This window comes from Pimephales promelas, chromosome 12 (assembly GCF_988280905.1).
Source record: "Pimephales promelas chromosome 12, fPimPro1.hap1.1, whole genome shotgun sequence".
NCBI classification, from domain to species: domain Eukaryota; kingdom Metazoa; phylum Chordata; class Actinopteri; order Cypriniformes; family Leuciscidae; genus Pimephales; species Pimephales promelas.
Window position 1 is genome coordinate 13,383,945 of NC_142780.1, and position 19,383 is coordinate 13,403,327.

The window sequence follows — 19,383 nt, forward strand, 5'->3', positions numbered from 1 at the left end:
CATATCACAATTTTGATTGTAGTTTGTTTGATGAAAGCCATTACACAAAAATGGCCTGTCTGTGGTTTTACAATACCAATGAATGCATGTAATCACTCAAACAAATAAATCCAAGTTTACAATTATTGGACTACTTGAGATGGACCCCTTTTTAACACTGTTTATCAAACAAGAAACTAAGGAAGTCAACATGGTCACAATATTCATGAGATTAAATGCAGAAGTTTCCCACCTGTTGTCTACTGGAGGTCTAATTTTAGCCACGGTAGAGGCTGCCATGGGCATCCCGAGTGTGGAGCCCAGTGTCAGGTTGCTGAGAGTGGAGCGGCCACTACTGCCCAGCGAGGCGTTGGAAAGGAAGCTGGGAAACGGCTCATCCTCAATGTTTTGGAAGTTCTCCATGTCTGTGTGACTCATTGACACAGGGCTTCAGCACATGAGGAGTGACTGCAAAAAAAAAAAAAAAAGAAGTGCATATTTCAGGCATGCAGAGTGAACTCGTGAGTTCCCATAGGGAACCAGTGCTAAATTACATTATTGTCATACTGTGCCAGTTTGTTTACTGGACATGTTTGTAACTCATATTGTTACACGGATTGAGCTGACATCTGTTGACATGGCAGCTAACTTATGTTGCATTTAAATAAATATAAATTAATAATTAAGCAACATCGTAAACTTGACTGTCTCTTTCCATATAGCGTTTGCAGTCATCAGAAACATTACCTTTATCAGTTCAATAACCACTTTAACTGCACATCAAACGCTGTTGTACGTTATTAAAACCAGAATAACAGTGTTTGCGGGTGGACTGCCTAAAAATGACATGATGAATAAGGATAAAAGGGCTGTTTAACTTAATTCATAGAAACCCCATGCAACCGTAAAGGCCATGATGATACGAACACTTCAACCGTGTGACTTAAACAGTTCAACAAAGGCAAACAAAGTGACACTTAAGATGTCATTTAAACAAAAAAAGACGTTTTTTTCGGGCTCAATCTTACTTTCTTCGACCAGTCGTTGGCGGAAACCTAAACCGTGACAACAACACTGGAAAAGATTTGCAACAGCTGAGAAGAATCTTGTTTCGAGGAGAACTTACCATGAGGAGAAAAGCGGCACTTGTGCCTTATAAAGGAAGTTAATTCGACTACTTTAAACAAATACAGACAACAATAATCCATATAACAAGAAGAAACGTTGATTTTATAGCGACCTCCCCGCTTTCTGAGAAGAGTTAGTCGAAGTATGACAATGAAGTGAAGCCATTACGAGAGAAAATCCCGCCTCTAGTTTCTCTTTGCATGGGCGGGGCTTCGACATAACGGCAATTTTCATTGGAGAATTCTGTCTAACTGAATTCAACGAGTGGCTTAATCACCTGCCAATCAACTTGTTGGTGTTTTGAATGAAGAAGCTGTTTGTTTCAAACACTTTTAATACATAAATGTGTTCTAAATAATGCTGTTAAATATATACTTTACGCGTAGTAATAATAGTACAGAAGATAATTTCTGAATGCATGAGGACTTGGCTGGACTTCAAATTAAACAATTAAAAAAACGTTTTTTTTTTTTAATGAATAAATATTTCGTTATTAAAAATGACGTTCCTTATAAACTAACACGAACGAGATGGTGAATGAATCTCTGGAGCAGATCCACAGAACAGCTGAGACAGCAGCTGTGTGGGACCCTAACATGACAGTTGCTTACTAAACACGGTCATAATAATCACCAAACGGCATATTTAAATAGCCTGATAAAATTAAGACTGGAAATAAATACCGTCACACAAGGCCATAAGATTCCTAAATACAGTACATTATATCTGGTTATCATACACCATAACAATATTAGAGTTGTAGAAAATATTTCTTTTGATCACTTAAAATATAAAATAATTTAATGTCAGTAATTACATGATCCATATCATTACTTCGGCACTAAATTGTTTTAGTATTTCAAGCCCTAATCATTTTTTTTCTGTGTAATCTATATAAAAAAAGGTATTTAATACAGCTTGCCCTTTTAATTTTAATAAATATATATACATAAATTAGATTTTAAGGAAAAGGAACAAATGACCTCCAAACAAATTTTATATTTTTATTAATTTTAATCGTTTTTTTCTTTCTTTTGTTATTTTCTATATTTCTTTTTTAAATGTATTTTTATTCACACTTTTTTATGTATGCATCTTTCTTTAAAGAAACGTTTGGCCATGAAACAGAAAATACTAAATCACTTGCATCATAATACAACAGTCCAATACAGATTATGACAACTATCTGTATAGATATTAGTCTCATTCAGTAACACAAAAGAGTGAAGACAATTAGACGACATTTTGGCAGTGTAATAATGCCAGCATATTTTTTCCTTAATAATGTCGACGATGTGACAAAATAGAACAGAAATAAAATGTAGAGTCCCTTTTGTGATCAAGGCATTAGCATCCATTTAAGGATGACAATATAACAATTCTGAAAGCCATGATTTTTTTTTCCACAGAATTCATTCAGATCATAGTAAACCATAATAATACAGATAGAAAGAAAAGTAAACAGAGATCATTCCTTAAAGGCAGTTCAAAATAATGGACCCATGTTAAGTGCCAGTCTTGTCACATGTCCAGCAAGCACAATCAGTTGGTCTCAGTGTGAAGTCCCGAATCATAGAAGTGCTCAGCTCCAGATTTCCTCAGGGTGGTACTGTAGAAAGGCATCTATCGTCCAGTGGCCCCGTTTAAAGCACTCTGTGCAGAAGCAGAGCCCAGGACGGCACTCAGAGACCCAGGCTGACCAGATGACCCATATACTGGACTGCCATCTCCCTTCAGAATACTAGTGCATTTCCAATTGGACATGTAATTTGCTGGTGAAATGTGAAAAAGAAAAAGGCAAATTAAAACATTCACCATGAAATCAAAATGGAAAATTCTTAATTGTTAACTGCAGTAATTATAAATGATTTATCTGTACATATATTTTATTTATTTATTTTTTAATGAATGTGCCCCAGAAAGCTTTAAACAAATTAACTTCTCCCTCTTGCAGCAACATTCCTTCTCTTATGACACATTTACTGGCAGGAGGGGAAGACATGTCACTTAGGCCCTGTTTACATCCGGTATTAACAAGTATATTAAGTATATACAAGTAGACCACGCTAAATACAGGCATAAACAGGGTCTAAAACGTAATCTGACAAAAGAGACGGATTAAAACATCCCAAGTGTAAACAGGAATGTGTCTCACTCTTCTACTAGGTGACCACCTGTCTCGCTTTGCGTTGTACAACACAGCATTTTTACCCCTTGTCCCGCATTTTCATCAGTCTATTGGTTTTAATTATCATTAAGAAAACGTCCATGTGTTATTTTGGCTTTTTAAGAAAGCATTTTATTTATTATTTTGCAGCGAGCGCTTCATCATAAGTACAAATACAACAGCTGTTTTTTATATCCTATCCAATGGTTGAAAAGAAAGGTAAACGCGGTCAAAAATAGGTTGTGACTGCTGTCAGTCAAAATGTGGAGCGGTGATTCGTACCATGTGTTCCCTGTCAGAAAACAAATGGATAATTCGGTCAATTAAAAATTTAATTTAATAGAATTTATCTGTTGTTGTTTAACCTGTTGCATGCTGTGGTGGTTATAATTCACATCCATTCTAAAAATATGAAAGTTTTTGGTTCTTAATATATAAGACTATCTAATTTCATGTTGCTTTTATATTTTATTTGTTCATGGTTTATTTTGTTGGATTTTAGTTTAGAAATGTTTCTAAAATAGTGATCTGCATGAAGCCCACTGCCTTTGGGCTCAAGTGATGCTGAATTTAAATGACATTTTTTTTTTCTGGAAGGGACTAAAGAACAAATAATTTTTAATCAGCTGAAAGACAGAATACACATGTTTTTATTAAGTTAGACAGACATTACATAACAGTTTCAGGGTATGTTTTAGAGTTGAAATGTCCCGCAAAAACTTATTATCGTCCCACTTTAGGTTTGATTGATGGTTTGGTTTGCTGATCTTCTTGTGATCCCATCGACCAAAATGCATCTTAAAGGAGTAGTTCACTTTTGAAAAAACTTTTGCTGATAATTTACTCACCCCCATGTCATCCAAGATGTCCATGTCTTTCTTTCTTCAGTCGAAAAGAAATTAAGGTTTTTGATGAAAACAAAACCAGGATTTTCTCCATATAATGGACATCAATGGGAACCAAACGGTTCAAGGTCCAAAAGACAATTTCAGTGCAAACTGCAAACTGTTCAAAGGGCTTTAAACGATTCCAGACGATGAACAAGGGTCTTATCAAGCGAAACGATCTCTCATTTAATAAATAACAAAGTTTTATAAGCTCAAATGCTCGCCTTGCTCTGTTCTGTGACGCACATTTGTGACTGTCCTGTTCGAACTCGTTCAACAAAATGAACGAATCTTTTTCAGAGTCATTTGGTTCATTCAACTAACGAAACAAACAAATTGACTCAGAAAAAGATTCCTTCATTTTGGAATCCTGGAATATTTTCATCAAAAACCTTAGTTTCTTTTCGACTGAAGAAAGAAAGACGTGGATATCTTGGATGACATGGGGGTGAGTAAATTATCAGCAAAAGTTTTTTGAAAAGTGAACTACTCCTTTAATACCAGTTGTAAACATGGCCTCACATGCGATCATAGAAATTGCAAACCACAACCATTCAATCAATTCCTGATGGACTAAATCAATGCTGACGTTAATATTCTAGTAGTTGCATACATGATCATTGCAATTACAAATTCTTGCAAACACTCACCTTTCCACAGTCTCACACAGCCATCATCACCAGAGGAGGCCAGAATTGTACTGGTGATGTTCCAACTGACGCGCCACACCTGAGAGTTATGACTGTCAAACTGGGCCAGCACCTGCACCTCGAATTTAGTGGGCGCCGACGAAGAGCTGTCCTTTCTGTTAGTCAAAAAGAGGCATGCAAATTGTGGTAAATCTATAGACCTTATTCACAGCAGCGCCACCTTTGATTTTTAACAGGAACGAAAGTGACGCAGTGAGGGATAGACATCTCTTCAATGGGTTGTCCTGTTACTCAATGTGTTTTTGGACTGTTCAGCTGATGAACATGAGCAGTGGGAAATTATAAGTGATCTAGGAGGTTTTTATAGTAGATGCCATTGAAAATAGGCAAGTCTATCCCTCACAGCCTTGCTTTTATACCTGTCATGGCTCTGCTCTGAATAAGGTCTATTGGCATACAATTAAAATATTTTGAAACCAAATAACTCTGAGTGGAGTGGAATTCTGAAAGGAACTTTTTCAAAACTACACATCTTTTTATTTATTTTAGCATTGCAGTCCTGATATTTTCCACACTCTCCAACGACAGACCGAAATTCAATAATTTTCAATGAATAGTCCAGGAGCTACGTGGAGTTCTGACCATATGCGTACATTTCTGATTGGACTCAAGCTTCAGACGCATTTACATATTTTAACTTCTGTGGCTAGATTGTATGCAACCATCCGAATTTGATGTATTGTAATCATAACTATGAATGTGAGGTCAGCATTACCAGCATTTTTCCACTGAAACATTATCAACATTTCTGAAAGGTTAAGTCACTGGGATGTCAAAATGGACAAATCTTATTTTTATGGAATATCGCAGTATTCATTACAAATGATTTATTTGTGCAGTTCCTAAAATTAATGTAAATGGTAATGGCAGTGACATCTCTTTCTGTGATCAGAGCAACAACAAACCCCGAACAACCCCAAGAAAACCTACAGTTTCTCCTTCAGACATATCAGGAAGCCATTTGTTTAATGTGGATACACTCGATATATTCATTGAAATCATTGATTTTGAAATGGTGAAAAAGCTGAGGGTAACGGCTGCTTTAAGACCACTGGGGGTGAAATGTGACAATATTATGCTAATACTGGAGATGGTGGAAAGGCAGTTTTAGAATAATAAAGAAAAATTCATGCCATCATTACACAAGATGAGAATCTACTGTAATACTTATTTGGCTTAATTTCTCTCACCGAAGTGGAACCAGTTTGAAGATGCGAACGTCTTTGGTGGCAATAGCAAGCACGTGGAAAGACCGGCCCAGATTTGGAGCGAATGCAATATCATGTACCGCATCTGTAACTGTCATCAGTGTCTCCGCTTTGACATATTTCCTACAACCATCAAAAAAGATAAATTAAAACTTACATATTTAACCTGTGGGGATGTGAGTTTTTGCTGGATGAACTAGGATACAAAATGATTTGAAGGCAAACCTTGTAACGTCATTATACTCGTATATCTGAACCTTGCCGCCATACGTCACATTGCTGTCATCACTCCCCACTGCAATCATAGGGGCGTGAGCTCGAGAACTGTAGAGACAAAAGAAAAATATCTTAAATGATCAGTTTACCCCAAATTAATGCGAGTAAATGACAAAAAGATTTAATTTTTGGGTGAACCTTTAAGTAATCAAACATGTGCCTTTATTGATTCAACTTGCTAGGACAATACAGTCTCAAAGTGGCCTGAGAGGTCTTGAAAACCAAAAGAATCTTGTTGGAAATGTAGCTGAACATCTATTAAATTTGATGTTACTGTTGACAAGCATGTAGAACATCTGTGATATTTGCAGCCAAGATCTAATGAGAAGACAGAGGTTTCACCCTTTTGTGAAAGTCTATTTCAATGACTTTTACATTCAGTATACATTAAAGGATTAGTTCACTTTTGAAAAAACTTTTGCTGATAATTTACTCACCCCCATGTCATCCAAGATGTCCATGTCTTTCTTTCCTCAGTCGAAAAGAAATTTAGGTTTTTGATGAAAACATTCCAGGATTTTTCTCCATATAATGGACTTCAATGGGAACCGGATGGTTCAAGGTCCAAAAGACAGTTAATAACTGTTTCAGATGCAGCTTCAAATGTCTTTAAACGATATCAGACGATGAATAAGGGTCTTATCATGCGAAACGATCGGTTATTTCAAAACTTATTCCAAAAATGTAACTTTTCTAAGGACAAATGCTAGCCTTGCTCTATTCTGTGAGGCGCGTTTGCAACGTCACGTATTACGTAATTACGTTCAAAAGGTCACGGGCGACGTAGCCGAAAGTACAGAGTCAGTGTTTACAAGTTGAACGCATAGGTTGAACGTGCAAACTAGCTCAAACACCGTTTACAAAAAAAAGGAATTAAAAGGAAAAACAACGATGTCGGACGATTTTGATTCTGTACTTCCGGCTACGTCGCCCGTGACCTTTTGAACGTAATTACGTATGACGTGACGTTACAAACGCGGCTCAGAGAATATAGCAAGGCTAGCATTTGTCCTTAGAAAAGTTACATTTTTGGAATAAGTTTTGAAATAACCGATCGTTTCGCATGATAAGACCCTTATTCATCGTCTGATATCGTTTAAAGACATTTGAAGCTGCATCTGAAACTGTTATTAACACTATCTTTTGGACCTTGAACCATCCGGTTCCCATTGAAGTCCATTATATGGAGAAAAATCCTGGAATGTTTTCATCAAAAACCTAAATTTCTTTTCGCCTGAAGAAAGAAAGACATGGACGTCTTGGATGACATGGGGGTGAGTAAATTATCAGCAAAAGTTTTTTTTTTTTTAAAGTGAACTACTCCTTTAACTTAAAATTGAGACAGAAATACATTTCTATTGTACCTCAAAGTAATAATAACAATAAAAGGGCTGACAAAATTAACGCGTTAACGGAGACAATTTTTTTTTCAGTTTAACATGTTAAAAATATGTAACGCAACATCCATTTTTTCCCATGATCCTTTGGCTAGCGTCACATTATATGATCACGCTCTTATTCCTAAAAACGCTTCAAAACCATTTAAACATGATAAGAAACAAATGAGAACTCTGTGAGTCTCCTGACTGTGTAACATGCACGACTGTGACTATGTTGTAGTTGTGTATATCTCTCATCAGTGCGCTCTCACTTGGAGGGGTTCCACGAGATGCAGGAGCAGGAGAGTTTGGACGAGATCTCGTGTTGCAGGGACCACTGGCTCAGGTTCATCACGTCAGGGGCCTCGTAGATTCGCACCACCCCGTCAGCAGAACATGTGGTCAGCATCAAGCCCATGTGCTTCGGGGCAAACTTCACATCGGTCACAGATGTCCGACTGTCCACAAGTGTGGTTCTCTTGATCTGATGTGAGAACAGGGGAGACACTGATGCTGACATTTTCAGAGTCCTAAAGTAATAAACAACCTATGTTCGGAATAGAATAAACTGATTCTGTGCCTTGCCCATGTTATTATTGCAAGAACTAGGCTAAACAACTACAAGACAAAATGCATTAAACAGTAAATCTATTTGCACTACGAACCTGTTTAAGGTTATGATAAATTAAAATAATATGATAAATACCACACCGCAATATCAAACAGCCTAACAGACTGTTTTTGTACAGCTAAAATAACTGACACGGGAAGCCTCGCACATTCAAGTTAGAAATGGCTCTTTGATAAAGCGCAGGAATCAACTGATAAAAGGCAAATGCCAATTCGAATCTTATTTACCCAGTGGCTTTGCCCTCGTTGTTTGTCATTGGACTCTCCCACAATCTCCTCCCACACTATGGCAGTACGGTCAAAGGAGCAGGACGCCAACACCTGTCCAAACTCTGGATGGGCCCAGGTCACTCGCCAAACTGAGCCGCTGTGAGTCTACAAAACAACAGTTTGTCAAATTACAGTCCAAAACCCAATGCACCCCAATAACAACCAATCCTAGAAGTATTCAAATATTCATGATGCTGAAAAGTGTTTAATTACAATTTGGGGTGATCTTATGGCAGTGGCTCTCAACCTGTTTGACCCAAAGGCACCACCATATTTCTAGGACACCACCATTTTATATATTTCAGTTGAACTGTAAAGCCAAAGCTGCTTGTTTTCCTTAAAGGGATACTCCACCGTTTTTCTTTTTTCATACTAAACTACGATATTCCCCCAATCGCTCTGGCGCGCGAGACACTTTGATAGCACTTAACTAGCCCAGTTCAGTCAATATGGGCCAAGCAGAGAAGCGACCAAACACCTCCACGTTTTCCCGATTTAAATACAGTTACTCGAGCAGTGTAACTCAACCTAGGACGGTGACACAAAATAAAACGCTGCGCTTTATTAATCGTGTAAAGTGGATAACTATATTGTATGGCGCACTTCGACTCGGCGCAGTAATATCATCACTCCAGAGAGTGAGAGGGGGAGAGGACTTTTCAGGAGTGATGATATTACTGCGCCGAGTCGAAGTGCTCCCACTTGCTATGGTATTCCGCCATACAATATAGTTATCCACTTTACACGCTTAGAAAAGCGCAACGTTTTATTTTGTGTCACCATTCTTGGTTGAGTTACTCTACTTGTGTAACTGTATTTAAATAGGGAAAACGTGGAGGTGTTTGGTCGCCTCTCTGCTTGGCCCATATTGAATGAACTGGGCTAGTTAAGTGCTATCAAAGTGTCACGCGCACCAGAGAGATTGAGTGCACGCACTGAGACGACCGAGGTATTGTATCAACTCGTCTTAGTTAAGGGAATAACATAGTTCGATATGAAAAAATGGTGAGTATCCCTTTAACACATCACGTTCTTTAACAGTACGCCTGGAAACAAAGATGCCATGATGCCAAACCCTCTCATGGAAGAACAGTGTCGTGTTTACAACCGTGACAATGAGCGCTTATCAGGATCAAATAAAACACTGAAAAAAGTATGTAAAGTTTGCAACTATACACCCAAGAGCTTTACACACTTGTTGTAGGGACATTGTTACATTTTCACACAACTAAACATGACGCAAAACTAAAACTCTGACTGGTTGCTTTACACGTCAGTCATACACGGGTAATGGAAGCTGCTATGGAGTCCAGACATTCTGCAGTCAGTGTCAAAGTCTGGCTAGTGGCTAGCCTTCAAGTGGCTTTGGAGAAATTTCACACAGTCAGGAACTACAGGGTTAAAAACAGGCTGGGAAGAGAGCTGCAACAATGTAAAATATGTAAAAAAAAAAAAAAAAAAAAAGATTGCATTTTTGAACATTCAAGAATGAAAACCTATTCTAGTACACCCCAAAAACAAACCAAGACTTTGAAAAAGGCACAATGGTTCCTCGTTAAAAGGGGAAGTGTATGGAGTAACATGATTCCAATCATAAGTAATTGCATTTTAATTTACAGCATTTTCATTTAATTTACTCATTTAAATACTTCATATGGTCCCAGGACCCTAGGTTGAAAATCACTTTTAGTTTAGGGCAAGACCTACTTTCCAGCTGGCTGTGCAGTTCCATTCTCCACTATCCCCCTTGTCCCACACCTAGGAGAAACATTAAATAAGTAAATAATTGGCACACTTCTGGTGAGATTCAAGTCTACATTGTAACAGATGTGGTTAACGAGCATGCAATGTAAACCAACTTCAGCAGGCCATAGTGGTGTCAGAAATAATTTACCTTAATGCTTTGGTCGCTGGAACACGTCGCCATTCTTCGGCCGTGAAAATCATATGAAACATCGTGGATCAGATCTTTATGATCAGCTGCGATGCTGCGCGCGACAAACATACTTTATTGTCTGCTAGATTCTTCCTGGCACGCGGGACGTAAACAGTACACACTTGCCCACTTTTTAAACGTAAGGTTGCAACCGGTCCACTCACATGTGACACAGGAAGCATCCGTTCTAAGATCTTTACACACTAAGATCAGTTTAAGTGTTTAAGAGGATGATGTGAAGATCAGCGTCAATAGGAGCATGCGCAGTAAGACAGCGCAACATTAGTTAAGTAGCGCCCTCTATAGGACGTGGTCATGACCGTACAACAAGACAGGAAACCATGAATGTTTGACTTCATTTATTTAAAGGTAAAACCGCAAAAATGTGTTAAGAAAACATGCATTTATAAATATATTCTGTAATATTTCCTCTTTTTGGATGAACAAAAACTAAGAAACACTATCCAAACGTGCTCTGGCATGAAGGCAGGCTGTTTTAGGTTATTCACAGTAAAATGAACAGTAATAGTAGCCTACATGAACAAGTGTAAACATGAAAAAGCTTTCAATCCCTTATTACAAATAGAATTTGTCAAGTTGAAAAAAACCAGCACATCAAAACACACCCATCATCTGGGCAATGAGAAGGATGGTGAGCAAGAGAGGAGCTATGGACATCTGAACTGCGTGGGCAGAGTTGCAGAAGTCTTCCTCACAACAAGTGGTCTTCATGGTGTACAAGGTCTTGTTGGGAAGAAACTCTACATATGTTGTCTTGTTACATTCCTCCATGGGAAGACAACCCATCACCTTTATATCCAGGACAGAAGCTGAAAAAGAAGGCAAAGTTAGGCAGAGTAACAGAGGGAGACTGGTTTGCCAAAAGAATACGGCAAAAACTGAACATCGGCATAATTTACCTGCTTTACCAGTTCCCACATAACACAACTCATTCTCACTGCAGTTTGTCTTTGTAGTGTAACACAGATCCCAGAATCCAAGATCACACCGAAAGCACTCAAGTGATTGTCCTGCAAACAAAATACTACTTTTAAATGGTGTAGTGCACACACACAAAGAAAGATCAGCATGACATGTTAACGTAACTTTAAGAATAAGCTGATCAATTTAAACGTTTTACAACTCAAGTCAGTTTAATGTAATTTAAGTTGAAGCTACATAACATTCAAGTTGATTGCACCCAAGTTAATGCAACAACTTTTTACATCAGAGTTCCTTAGTTATAATGGCACAAATCATAACTTTTGCACATGTGGTACCAAATTACATAATGTGAAAAATGGTATCCATTAAACTCATATTATACATAGCCTAGGGCTAGGCTACTCAAACTAATAATCACACTCATGTGATTTTTAAAATGCTGTATGAAAATAAGTGTTTCAATCCATCTTTGATTTGAACAAAGCATTATAGACTAAATGGAAATAGACTTACCCAATAAAAACAAAGACATCAAAATCACAGAGGCAGTTAAAATATTTCCTCTCATGTTTAAATGAGTTTTAGGAGTAGATGAACCCATAAAGGTGAACGCAGCCATTTGAAATGGATATGGTCTTTACAAACAAGCACTACCAAACAGACAGCCAGATTACCCAATCGCCTACGACTGAGGATTGTGTTGTACAATGCACTACGACGTGTGAGGGGGATAAAAGCATTATCTTATTAACCATTTATTGGAAGCAGCTGGTCTCGTGGAGCACGTGAACATCAACTAAATCCACGTTCTCTTATTAATCACATTAAAGCCTGTTTGGAAAACCTATAGGCTATCTACATCAATTGGACGGTCTAAGGCCTGCCTTTACGAAAATTAATCTTATAAAACTAACCATATGGTAGGCCTATTTGTAGTGACCGAAGCGTTTCGAGTGTCGAAAATGGTTCGTTATTCGAAGCCTGAGCCTTATTCAGATAGAAATTGCAGCACCATCGCCTGGTGAAGTAAATATAATGCAACAAAGCTGATGATCATAAAATGCAAGGCTTGTTACGTGTTTACCGAGGCGATAAAAGCTGAAGTGCTGTGAAATACATTTATGTAGGTGAATTTTACTGATACTGATGAATTTCATGCTTGTGTTCAACTTGATAAGAAAACATTAAGCATGATGAGTGTGTAAAATTATTTCTTTAGACAAGGACAGAACATCAGACCAGTTTAAAAAAATTGGAAACCATCACAGAAATTCAAATGGTTTCTATTAAAATACCAATAGGAACCATTGGCTTTTACCACATAATCCACCACAGAATTCTTTTTTGAAGTATGTTTGGGACATATTCCATTAGGGTTTAATGCCCCCAACAATAGAACCCAACACATTTATCTACAGAGACCACTATAATTCAGAGACAACTAATTCCCATTACAACCATTAAATCCAATAGAATTTCTGTAATGGTTGCTATAGTTTTTTTTAGCAGGGCAGTATCATGTGTGAAAGCTTTATCTTGTTCAGCTGCAGAACTCTATAACTTGTTAACTGGTGGGTCTAAAATTTTTGTATCTCCAAAAGGATGTGCTTGTGTAACTGGTTGCAGAGGGTTTTTGAAGTTTCTGTCTTTGATGATGATGTTTTTATGTAACAATGTTCATATGTTCTATAATTAATTATAATAATAATACAAAAATGTGGCAGAGGGTGTGCTTTGGGTACATCATGCATATTATTGCATGCATGCATATCATGATATATTATTATTAAGCAAATATTATTTTCTACACTTCACTCTTTGGTGGAAGCCGATTTTTTTTTTTTTTACAATTTCACCAGCTTTAGAGAATATCCTCTCGCATGGAACAGATGATGCTGGAGTACACAAAACTGTTTAGAAAGCTGGTATAAATTATGATATATTGCTTTGTACGAATGCAGAACGCTCCAGTGGGGGATCGGTCATTTAGCGCTGGACCTCTATGGTTGCATCTAATGTCTTTTGTTCCTCCTTGCATACTTGCATCGTTGTCCAGCAGCTCCTAAAGATTCACCTCATCTGCAAGGGAAATTATAAACAAAACCATGTTATGACGAGTAATTAATAAGTAACCTTTTGATTTTTACTTTACCTTGACCTGTAGTTTTAAGATTGTGTGCTGTATCTGGCTGTGCTGAGTGGCTGGGTGTTTGATGAGCTGTATCTTTAATTAATGCTGTGCACGATGTTAGTCATCCAATTGCCGTCTGGGCCTGTATATGATTATGAAACCAAAATGTTTTAAATCGTGGATCTAGTAGTGTAGCTAATGCCAAAAGACTTGTCGATTCCCCCTTAACCCCTATCTGGTCCAATGGTACACTTCATTTCTCACTGATAGAGTTCAGAGAGTCAAAGTGAACAAAACTGTGTCGTCTGCAATCATTACAAATGTCGGAGTCCCACAAGGTTGCGTTAGTTCTGCCATACTTTTCACCTTATATACAGATGACTGTCGAACTGACGTGTCAAATCAGTACATTTTGAAATATTCTGATGACACTGTTTTAATATCTGTGATAAATGATCTGAACAGTCCTGAGTTTCATCAGCAAGGTGTGACTAAATTGAATGAGTGGTGTGAGAATAATGCCCTTGTCATTAACACCAGTAAAACTGAGGAGATTGTATTTGGGTCTGTGTCCGATATAATGCCAGTTCTTATTAATAAGGAGGAAATTAGATCGGTTAAGACATATAAATATTTAGGAGTGATTATTGATGATATGCTGTCATGGAAAGATCACATTGACTCACTGTGTAAAAAAACAAAGCAGAGAATTTATTTTCTTCGTCGTCTTAGATCATTTGGAGTAAGTAAACAGATTCTCCTGCTGTTCTATAAGTCTGTGATAATGAGTATACTGCAATATTGCAACTCGATTTGGTATAAAAGCTTGTCTGTTGTGCTGAAAACAAAGTTGTATAATCAATTAAAAATTTGCTCAAAGATTATAGGTCAGCCCCTTGAGAAGTTCTATGACTTAGCCTACCATAACAATTTGCTAAGGCTAGCTAATACTATAACATCTAACCCTTTGCATATTCTGCATAAAGAATTTGAACTTTTACCATCAAATAGGAGGTATAGAGTGCCCAGATTTAACAAAGTGAGGCTGAAACACTCCTTTGTGCACCAGGCTACCATAGCGTTAAACAAAATATCCAATTAGAGATCAAGTGTGAAGGTGTTAAAAGTATAAGTGATGTACTGTTTGGATGGTATAATATGTGATGTGTAAGTGTATGTCGATGTAGAATGTATGTATATACGTTATATGTATGTAGTATTGTAATATGTGATGTGTAAGAGTATGTCGATGTGGAATGTGTGTTGGATGTTGCAAACATATACACTGTTATGCAAGAAAAATTTCAGATTCGTCTGACAATAAAGTAAAAAAGTAAGTAAAGTAAGTAAGTAAGTAAGTAAGAGCTGAAAATATATCTGCTGGACAGATTCGGTCCCAGCTGGATTGCAGTGTCGTTGAGGGTTTCATTATCATGGGAATGAGCCAGATACTCTCTTCTCCTCAGAAAGTTCAATGGTGCTTGCACTTTCATGCGCTCAGATATTGCCTGATATTCTTCTGATGCCACAGTTCTCAGTGTAGTGCTCCCACTGGTTATCTCTCTTCATATATAATCCACGTAGTGCTCCATATCATGTAAAAATATTTGTATGCAGAAAGGTCAACGAAGAACGAACTAACCTTATTCAGGGAAATAAGTTTAAAGTGTTCCCAAACTCTTTCTCGCTGGCTCAATAAACTCAATCCACTCTCCTCAACAATAACGCCAATCCAAACACTGACTACAACCCACGATGTTGCCATGGTTTGGCTTCACTTTTATAAGAAATACAGCTGCCAGCTTTCAAATCTGTCAACACTGGATTGGGCTGTAAAAGCAGGTGGTTCACTATAGGAGTGACCCAGTGTTGTCATATGGCTTGGCTGATGAACCCAATAGCAGACAGCAGATGATGTGCAAAGGGTTTATTTGTGACAAACAGGAAAATAAAACCCACGAGGGGGCAAAACAAGGCAGGGTAGAACACACCAGACTAAGACTTGAAACTAAGACAGGAACAAAGCTACAACATGAACAGACTCTTCTCAAATAACAGCTTACTCAAAGAATTACTTACAGCTTGAAACATGCAACGTCAAACAATGAACCGACACAGGACAGCAAACACAAGGGGATAAAATAGGGAACACTAATGACGAGGACAGGTGAAGCTGACTAGACAATGAAGCACTAGATGAGGATAACAAGGGGGCGGGGTGAGGATAACAAGGGGGCGGGGTAACTTAACGAGACAACACAAGCACATGGCCCAAACAGGCCATGCGCTTGCACACAAAACATGATTCTGTCATGATCCTGCCTCACGACTAGAGGAATTCAAGGACAAGAAGGCAGAATCATGACAGAACCCCCACCTTAAGGAGCGGCTTCCAGACGCTCCTCAAGGGGACATTAAACACGGGACATGACAGACTGTGACAAAGACACAAACCAACAGTACATGGCAAAAACTAACAAGGGCATACAAGAATACACAATGACAGGGTTGGGGTGGAATATCAAAAAGAACATACAATGCAGAGGAGGTGGAGGAAACACAGAGTCTTTGCTTGACAGTCCAGGGTGGGTGGGCGGGACAGGGGTCCTGGGACCACGGGGAGTGGGCTTAGGACAAGAGGACCGAGCAGGCTTGGGAGGAGAGTTGTGGGACAAGGGAAAAACAGTCCGGGGTTGAGCCATGACAGGGGAAACAAACGGAAGTCCAGGAACAGTGGGGACAGGGACAAATGGGGAAACAGACCGGGAATTAGAGGAGCCAGGGGAGACCAGAACAGACGGGGATGCAGTCTTAGTGGCAGCTGGCCTGGGATCAGCATCTAAGTCAGCTGGCTTAGGACCAGCGCTCACTGCAGTAGGACTGCGATCACGACTCTCACTAGATGACTTGAGAACGGTGCTCTGTGCAACAGGCTTGGGATCAGTGAAGACAGCAGCTGGCTTGAGATCTGTGCTCGGTGTAGCAGACTTGGGATCAGTGAAGACTGCAGCTGGCTTGGGATCTGTGCTCGGTGTAGCAGACTTGGGATCAGTGAAGACAGCAGCTGGCTTGGGATCTGTGCTCGTTGTAGCAGACTTGGGATCAGCGAAGACTGCAGCTGGCTTGGGATCTGTGCTCTGTATAGCAGACTTGGGATCAGCGCTGACAGTTTCTGGACTGGGATCGGCGCTCTCTGGAGCATTTGAAACAGGGACTGGGGACGAGACAGGACTGACTGGGACATCAAGAATTCTGGCCAGACGGGATAAATACTCGGACAGGGTTCTGGCAGCGATGATGACTGGCATCTCCTGATGAGCCGAAACGGACTGTACCACCGCCCTTGCAGCGGAATCGACTGCTGCTCTCTCTTCTGCAGACACGGCAGAAGACTCAGAGACGACATTCACAGTACAAGTCTCTGGAATGGATCTCCCCAACGCCGACTGGGAAAAGGCGCTTTCTGCAGCAGGTTGTAGAACGGCATCTCCTGTTGCAACAACCGGAGCCACGCTTACAGCAGCGGGACAGGGAACAGCGCTTCCGACTTCAGCGGCGGGTTGGAGAGCCATCACGGGCTCAGGAGGGGGTAGAGACGGAGAACCAGAAGGTCCTTTCCTCCTCTTCTTCCTCCTGGGTCGTGGGGCGGAGTAGGTAGCCAGACTAGTGACCGGAGAGGGGGGTGAAACAGAAACTGTTACCGGAACAGGTGAGCTCACTGCAGGCGAGGAGGATTCCGGGCAGGAAGACTCTGATGCTGACTCCCATGACGGGTGCCTTCCACGCTTACCATGAAGACTGATGGACGTGGAAGGTGTCTCAGGAGTCGCAGCAAGACTGGGTTGGTCCCCAAGTGTAGCAACGGCTAACAGACGACCCTCAGGGATCACAGGAAGTGTAGCGGAAGATGAAGACCTTGTAGCACCCTGCAGCTCCCTCTGTGACAGACTGTCCACCATCTTGTGGAACGGGCGGCTGACCAGTCTCTCACGTTCAGCTAGAGGAGGATGGACGTTAAGACCCGCGATGAAGTAGCGGTTGACCAGAATCTCCGGCAAGAAAAACCTCCTCTTCTCCACGACCTGGGCGTACTTCCTCAGGGTCAACTCTCCCTGAGGAGGGAAAGGAAGCTTGCCTTCCAGGCTGTCGGTGATGGCCGACTGCCACCATTGTTCGGGGTCTGACGGCTGCAGAGTAGGATAAATAGGCTTGCTGTCTGCTGGGTTTCTTAGGGGTCGGTTCATTCTGTCATATGGCTTGGCTGATGAACCCAATAGCAGACAGCAGATGATGTGCAAAGGGTTTATTTGTGACAAACAGGAAAATAAAACCCACGAGGGGGCAAAACAAGGCAGGGTAGAACACACCAGACTAAGACTTGAAACTAAGACAGGAACAAAGCTACAACATGAACAGACTCTTCTCAAATAACAGCTTACTCAAAGAATTACTTACAGCTTGAAACATGCAACGTCAAACAATGAACCGACACAGGACAGCAAACACAAGGGGATAAAATAGGGAACACTAATGACGAGGACAGGTGAAGCTGACTAGACAATGAAGCACTAGATGAGGATAACAAGGGGGCGGGGTGAGGATAACAAGGGGGCGGGGTAACTTAACGAGACAACACAAGCACATGGCCCAAACAGGCCATGCGCTTGCACACAAAACATGATTCTGTCATGATCCTGCCTCACGACTAGAGGAATTCAAGGACAAGAAGGCAGAATCATGACAAGTGTGTTTGCTTCAGAAGTCATTTTCACGTGACTAGTGACGTACAAATACAAATGACGTACAAATACAAATACAAAATCCAAAGCAGTGGTTCACTGCAAGGACCGTTTGCAGCAAGCTTCGGAGAGTCGGCGTGACGGCGTCAGACCTACCTATTTGTAGTAAAAATGCGGTTGGTAGTCAATCCGCCAAAATAGTTAGCTACACATTTAAACATGGTTTTCGTAAGTTTTTTTTTTTATATACTGAAATTTCGCTATTGTGGCCACTTTAAATCCTTTCTTAAAGCTACACTGTGTGATTTTCACCCCCATGTAGCGGTGAAAAGATATATGACCATCCAGTGAATATTAGTTTCCGTTTCTCTCAATTCCAATTCCAATTTTAACTCCTACGGTGGCCAATGTAGTCCAAGATTAACATGGCTTCCAGTTCGACCTCGTCTATGAGTGTTAACTCAAACGTAATCTTGAATTATCGGGTCTGTCCCTCTTTGGCTAATGTACTTTCAAGATGGAGGGGCAACATGGCGACAGATATTATATGTATTTTCAATGGCATATTATACACTCACGAGAATACTTTAGTACTTGAACGAAGAAAATATACATTAATGAGCACATATATTTTTGAAAGAACTAAGTGTTTTCAGCTAAGAATAAACTAAAAGAGTTACACAGTGTAGCTTTAACTGTAAATCCAGAAAAACGTTTTGATAATGTTTTTATTTGATGTCAAATAACCCTAAATGTCACTTATGGGCCTAAAATACAACAGAAAAGATGACCACTATAAATTAAAATGACCCTATGGCCTAGAGCTCTTTTCATTGATTTTTCCTGGAAGTATAATTTGTGAACACATTAAATTGAATAAATTGTTGGCCACTGACTCAGTGAATTCAGAATAGCCTCTATAGTTTCTGGCTTATAGAGATAAATATGGCATAGTAAGATTAGTGTTCCGAATTCAGCTCTCTTATTAGTTCGCTGTT

At 39.6% G+C, this 19,383-nt stretch overlaps 4 protein-coding genes across 6 annotated transcripts in view; all 4 read right to left on the reverse strand.

Annotated features, from left to right (window-relative positions):
- Nucleotides 1-1,304, reverse strand: part of cep192 (centrosomal protein 192) — a 32,907-nt gene extending 31,603 nt beyond the window's left edge. For all 3 annotated transcript variants that reach the window (XM_039694466.2, XM_039694467.2, XM_039694464.2), the window contains exons 1-2: nt 1,106-1,304; nt 233-447 (exon numbers count right to left, since the gene is read on the reverse strand). In XM_039694466.2, the coding sequence (XP_039550400.2) occupies nt 233-417 (185 nt within the window). In that variant the 5' untranslated portion in view covers nt 418-447; nt 1,106-1,304. The remainder of the gene's footprint in view (nt 1-232; nt 448-1,105) is intronic.
- Nucleotides 1,305-2,146: 842 nt separating this feature from the next.
- Nucleotides 2,147-10,754, reverse strand: LOC120495129 (nucleoporin SEH1). Its single transcript, XM_039694551.2, has 8 exons — nt 10,529-10,754; nt 10,342-10,392; nt 8,593-8,739; nt 8,007-8,218; nt 6,305-6,403; nt 6,062-6,202; nt 4,812-4,966; nt 2,147-2,879 (listed from the first exon to the last, which is right to left on the reverse strand). Exons 1-8 carry the CDS (start codon nt 10,637-10,639, stop codon nt 2,731-2,733), a joined length of 1,065 nt encoding a protein of 354 aa, XP_039550485.2. The 5' UTR covers nt 10,640-10,754; the 3' UTR covers nt 2,147-2,730.
- Nucleotides 10,755-10,914: 160 nt separating this feature from the next.
- LOC120495130 (protein Bouncer-like) lies at nt 10,915-12,228 on the reverse strand. Its single transcript, XM_039694553.2, has 3 exons — nt 12,029-12,228; nt 11,491-11,601; nt 10,915-11,400 (listed from the first exon to the last, which is right to left on the reverse strand). Exons 1-3 carry the CDS (start codon nt 12,132-12,134, stop codon nt 11,186-11,188), a joined length of 432 nt encoding a protein of 143 aa, XP_039550487.1. The 5' UTR covers nt 12,135-12,228; the 3' UTR covers nt 10,915-11,185.
- Nucleotides 12,229-15,522: 3,294 nt separating this feature from the next.
- On the reverse strand, nt 15,523-18,219 carry LOC148976969 (uncharacterized). The gene has a single exon (XM_089117525.1). It carries the CDS (start codon nt 17,888-17,890, stop codon nt 16,061-16,063), a length of 1,830 nt encoding a protein of 609 aa, XP_088973651.1. The 5' UTR covers nt 17,891-18,219; the 3' UTR covers nt 15,523-16,060.
- Between the last annotated feature and the right edge of the window lie 1,164 nt (nt 18,220-19,383).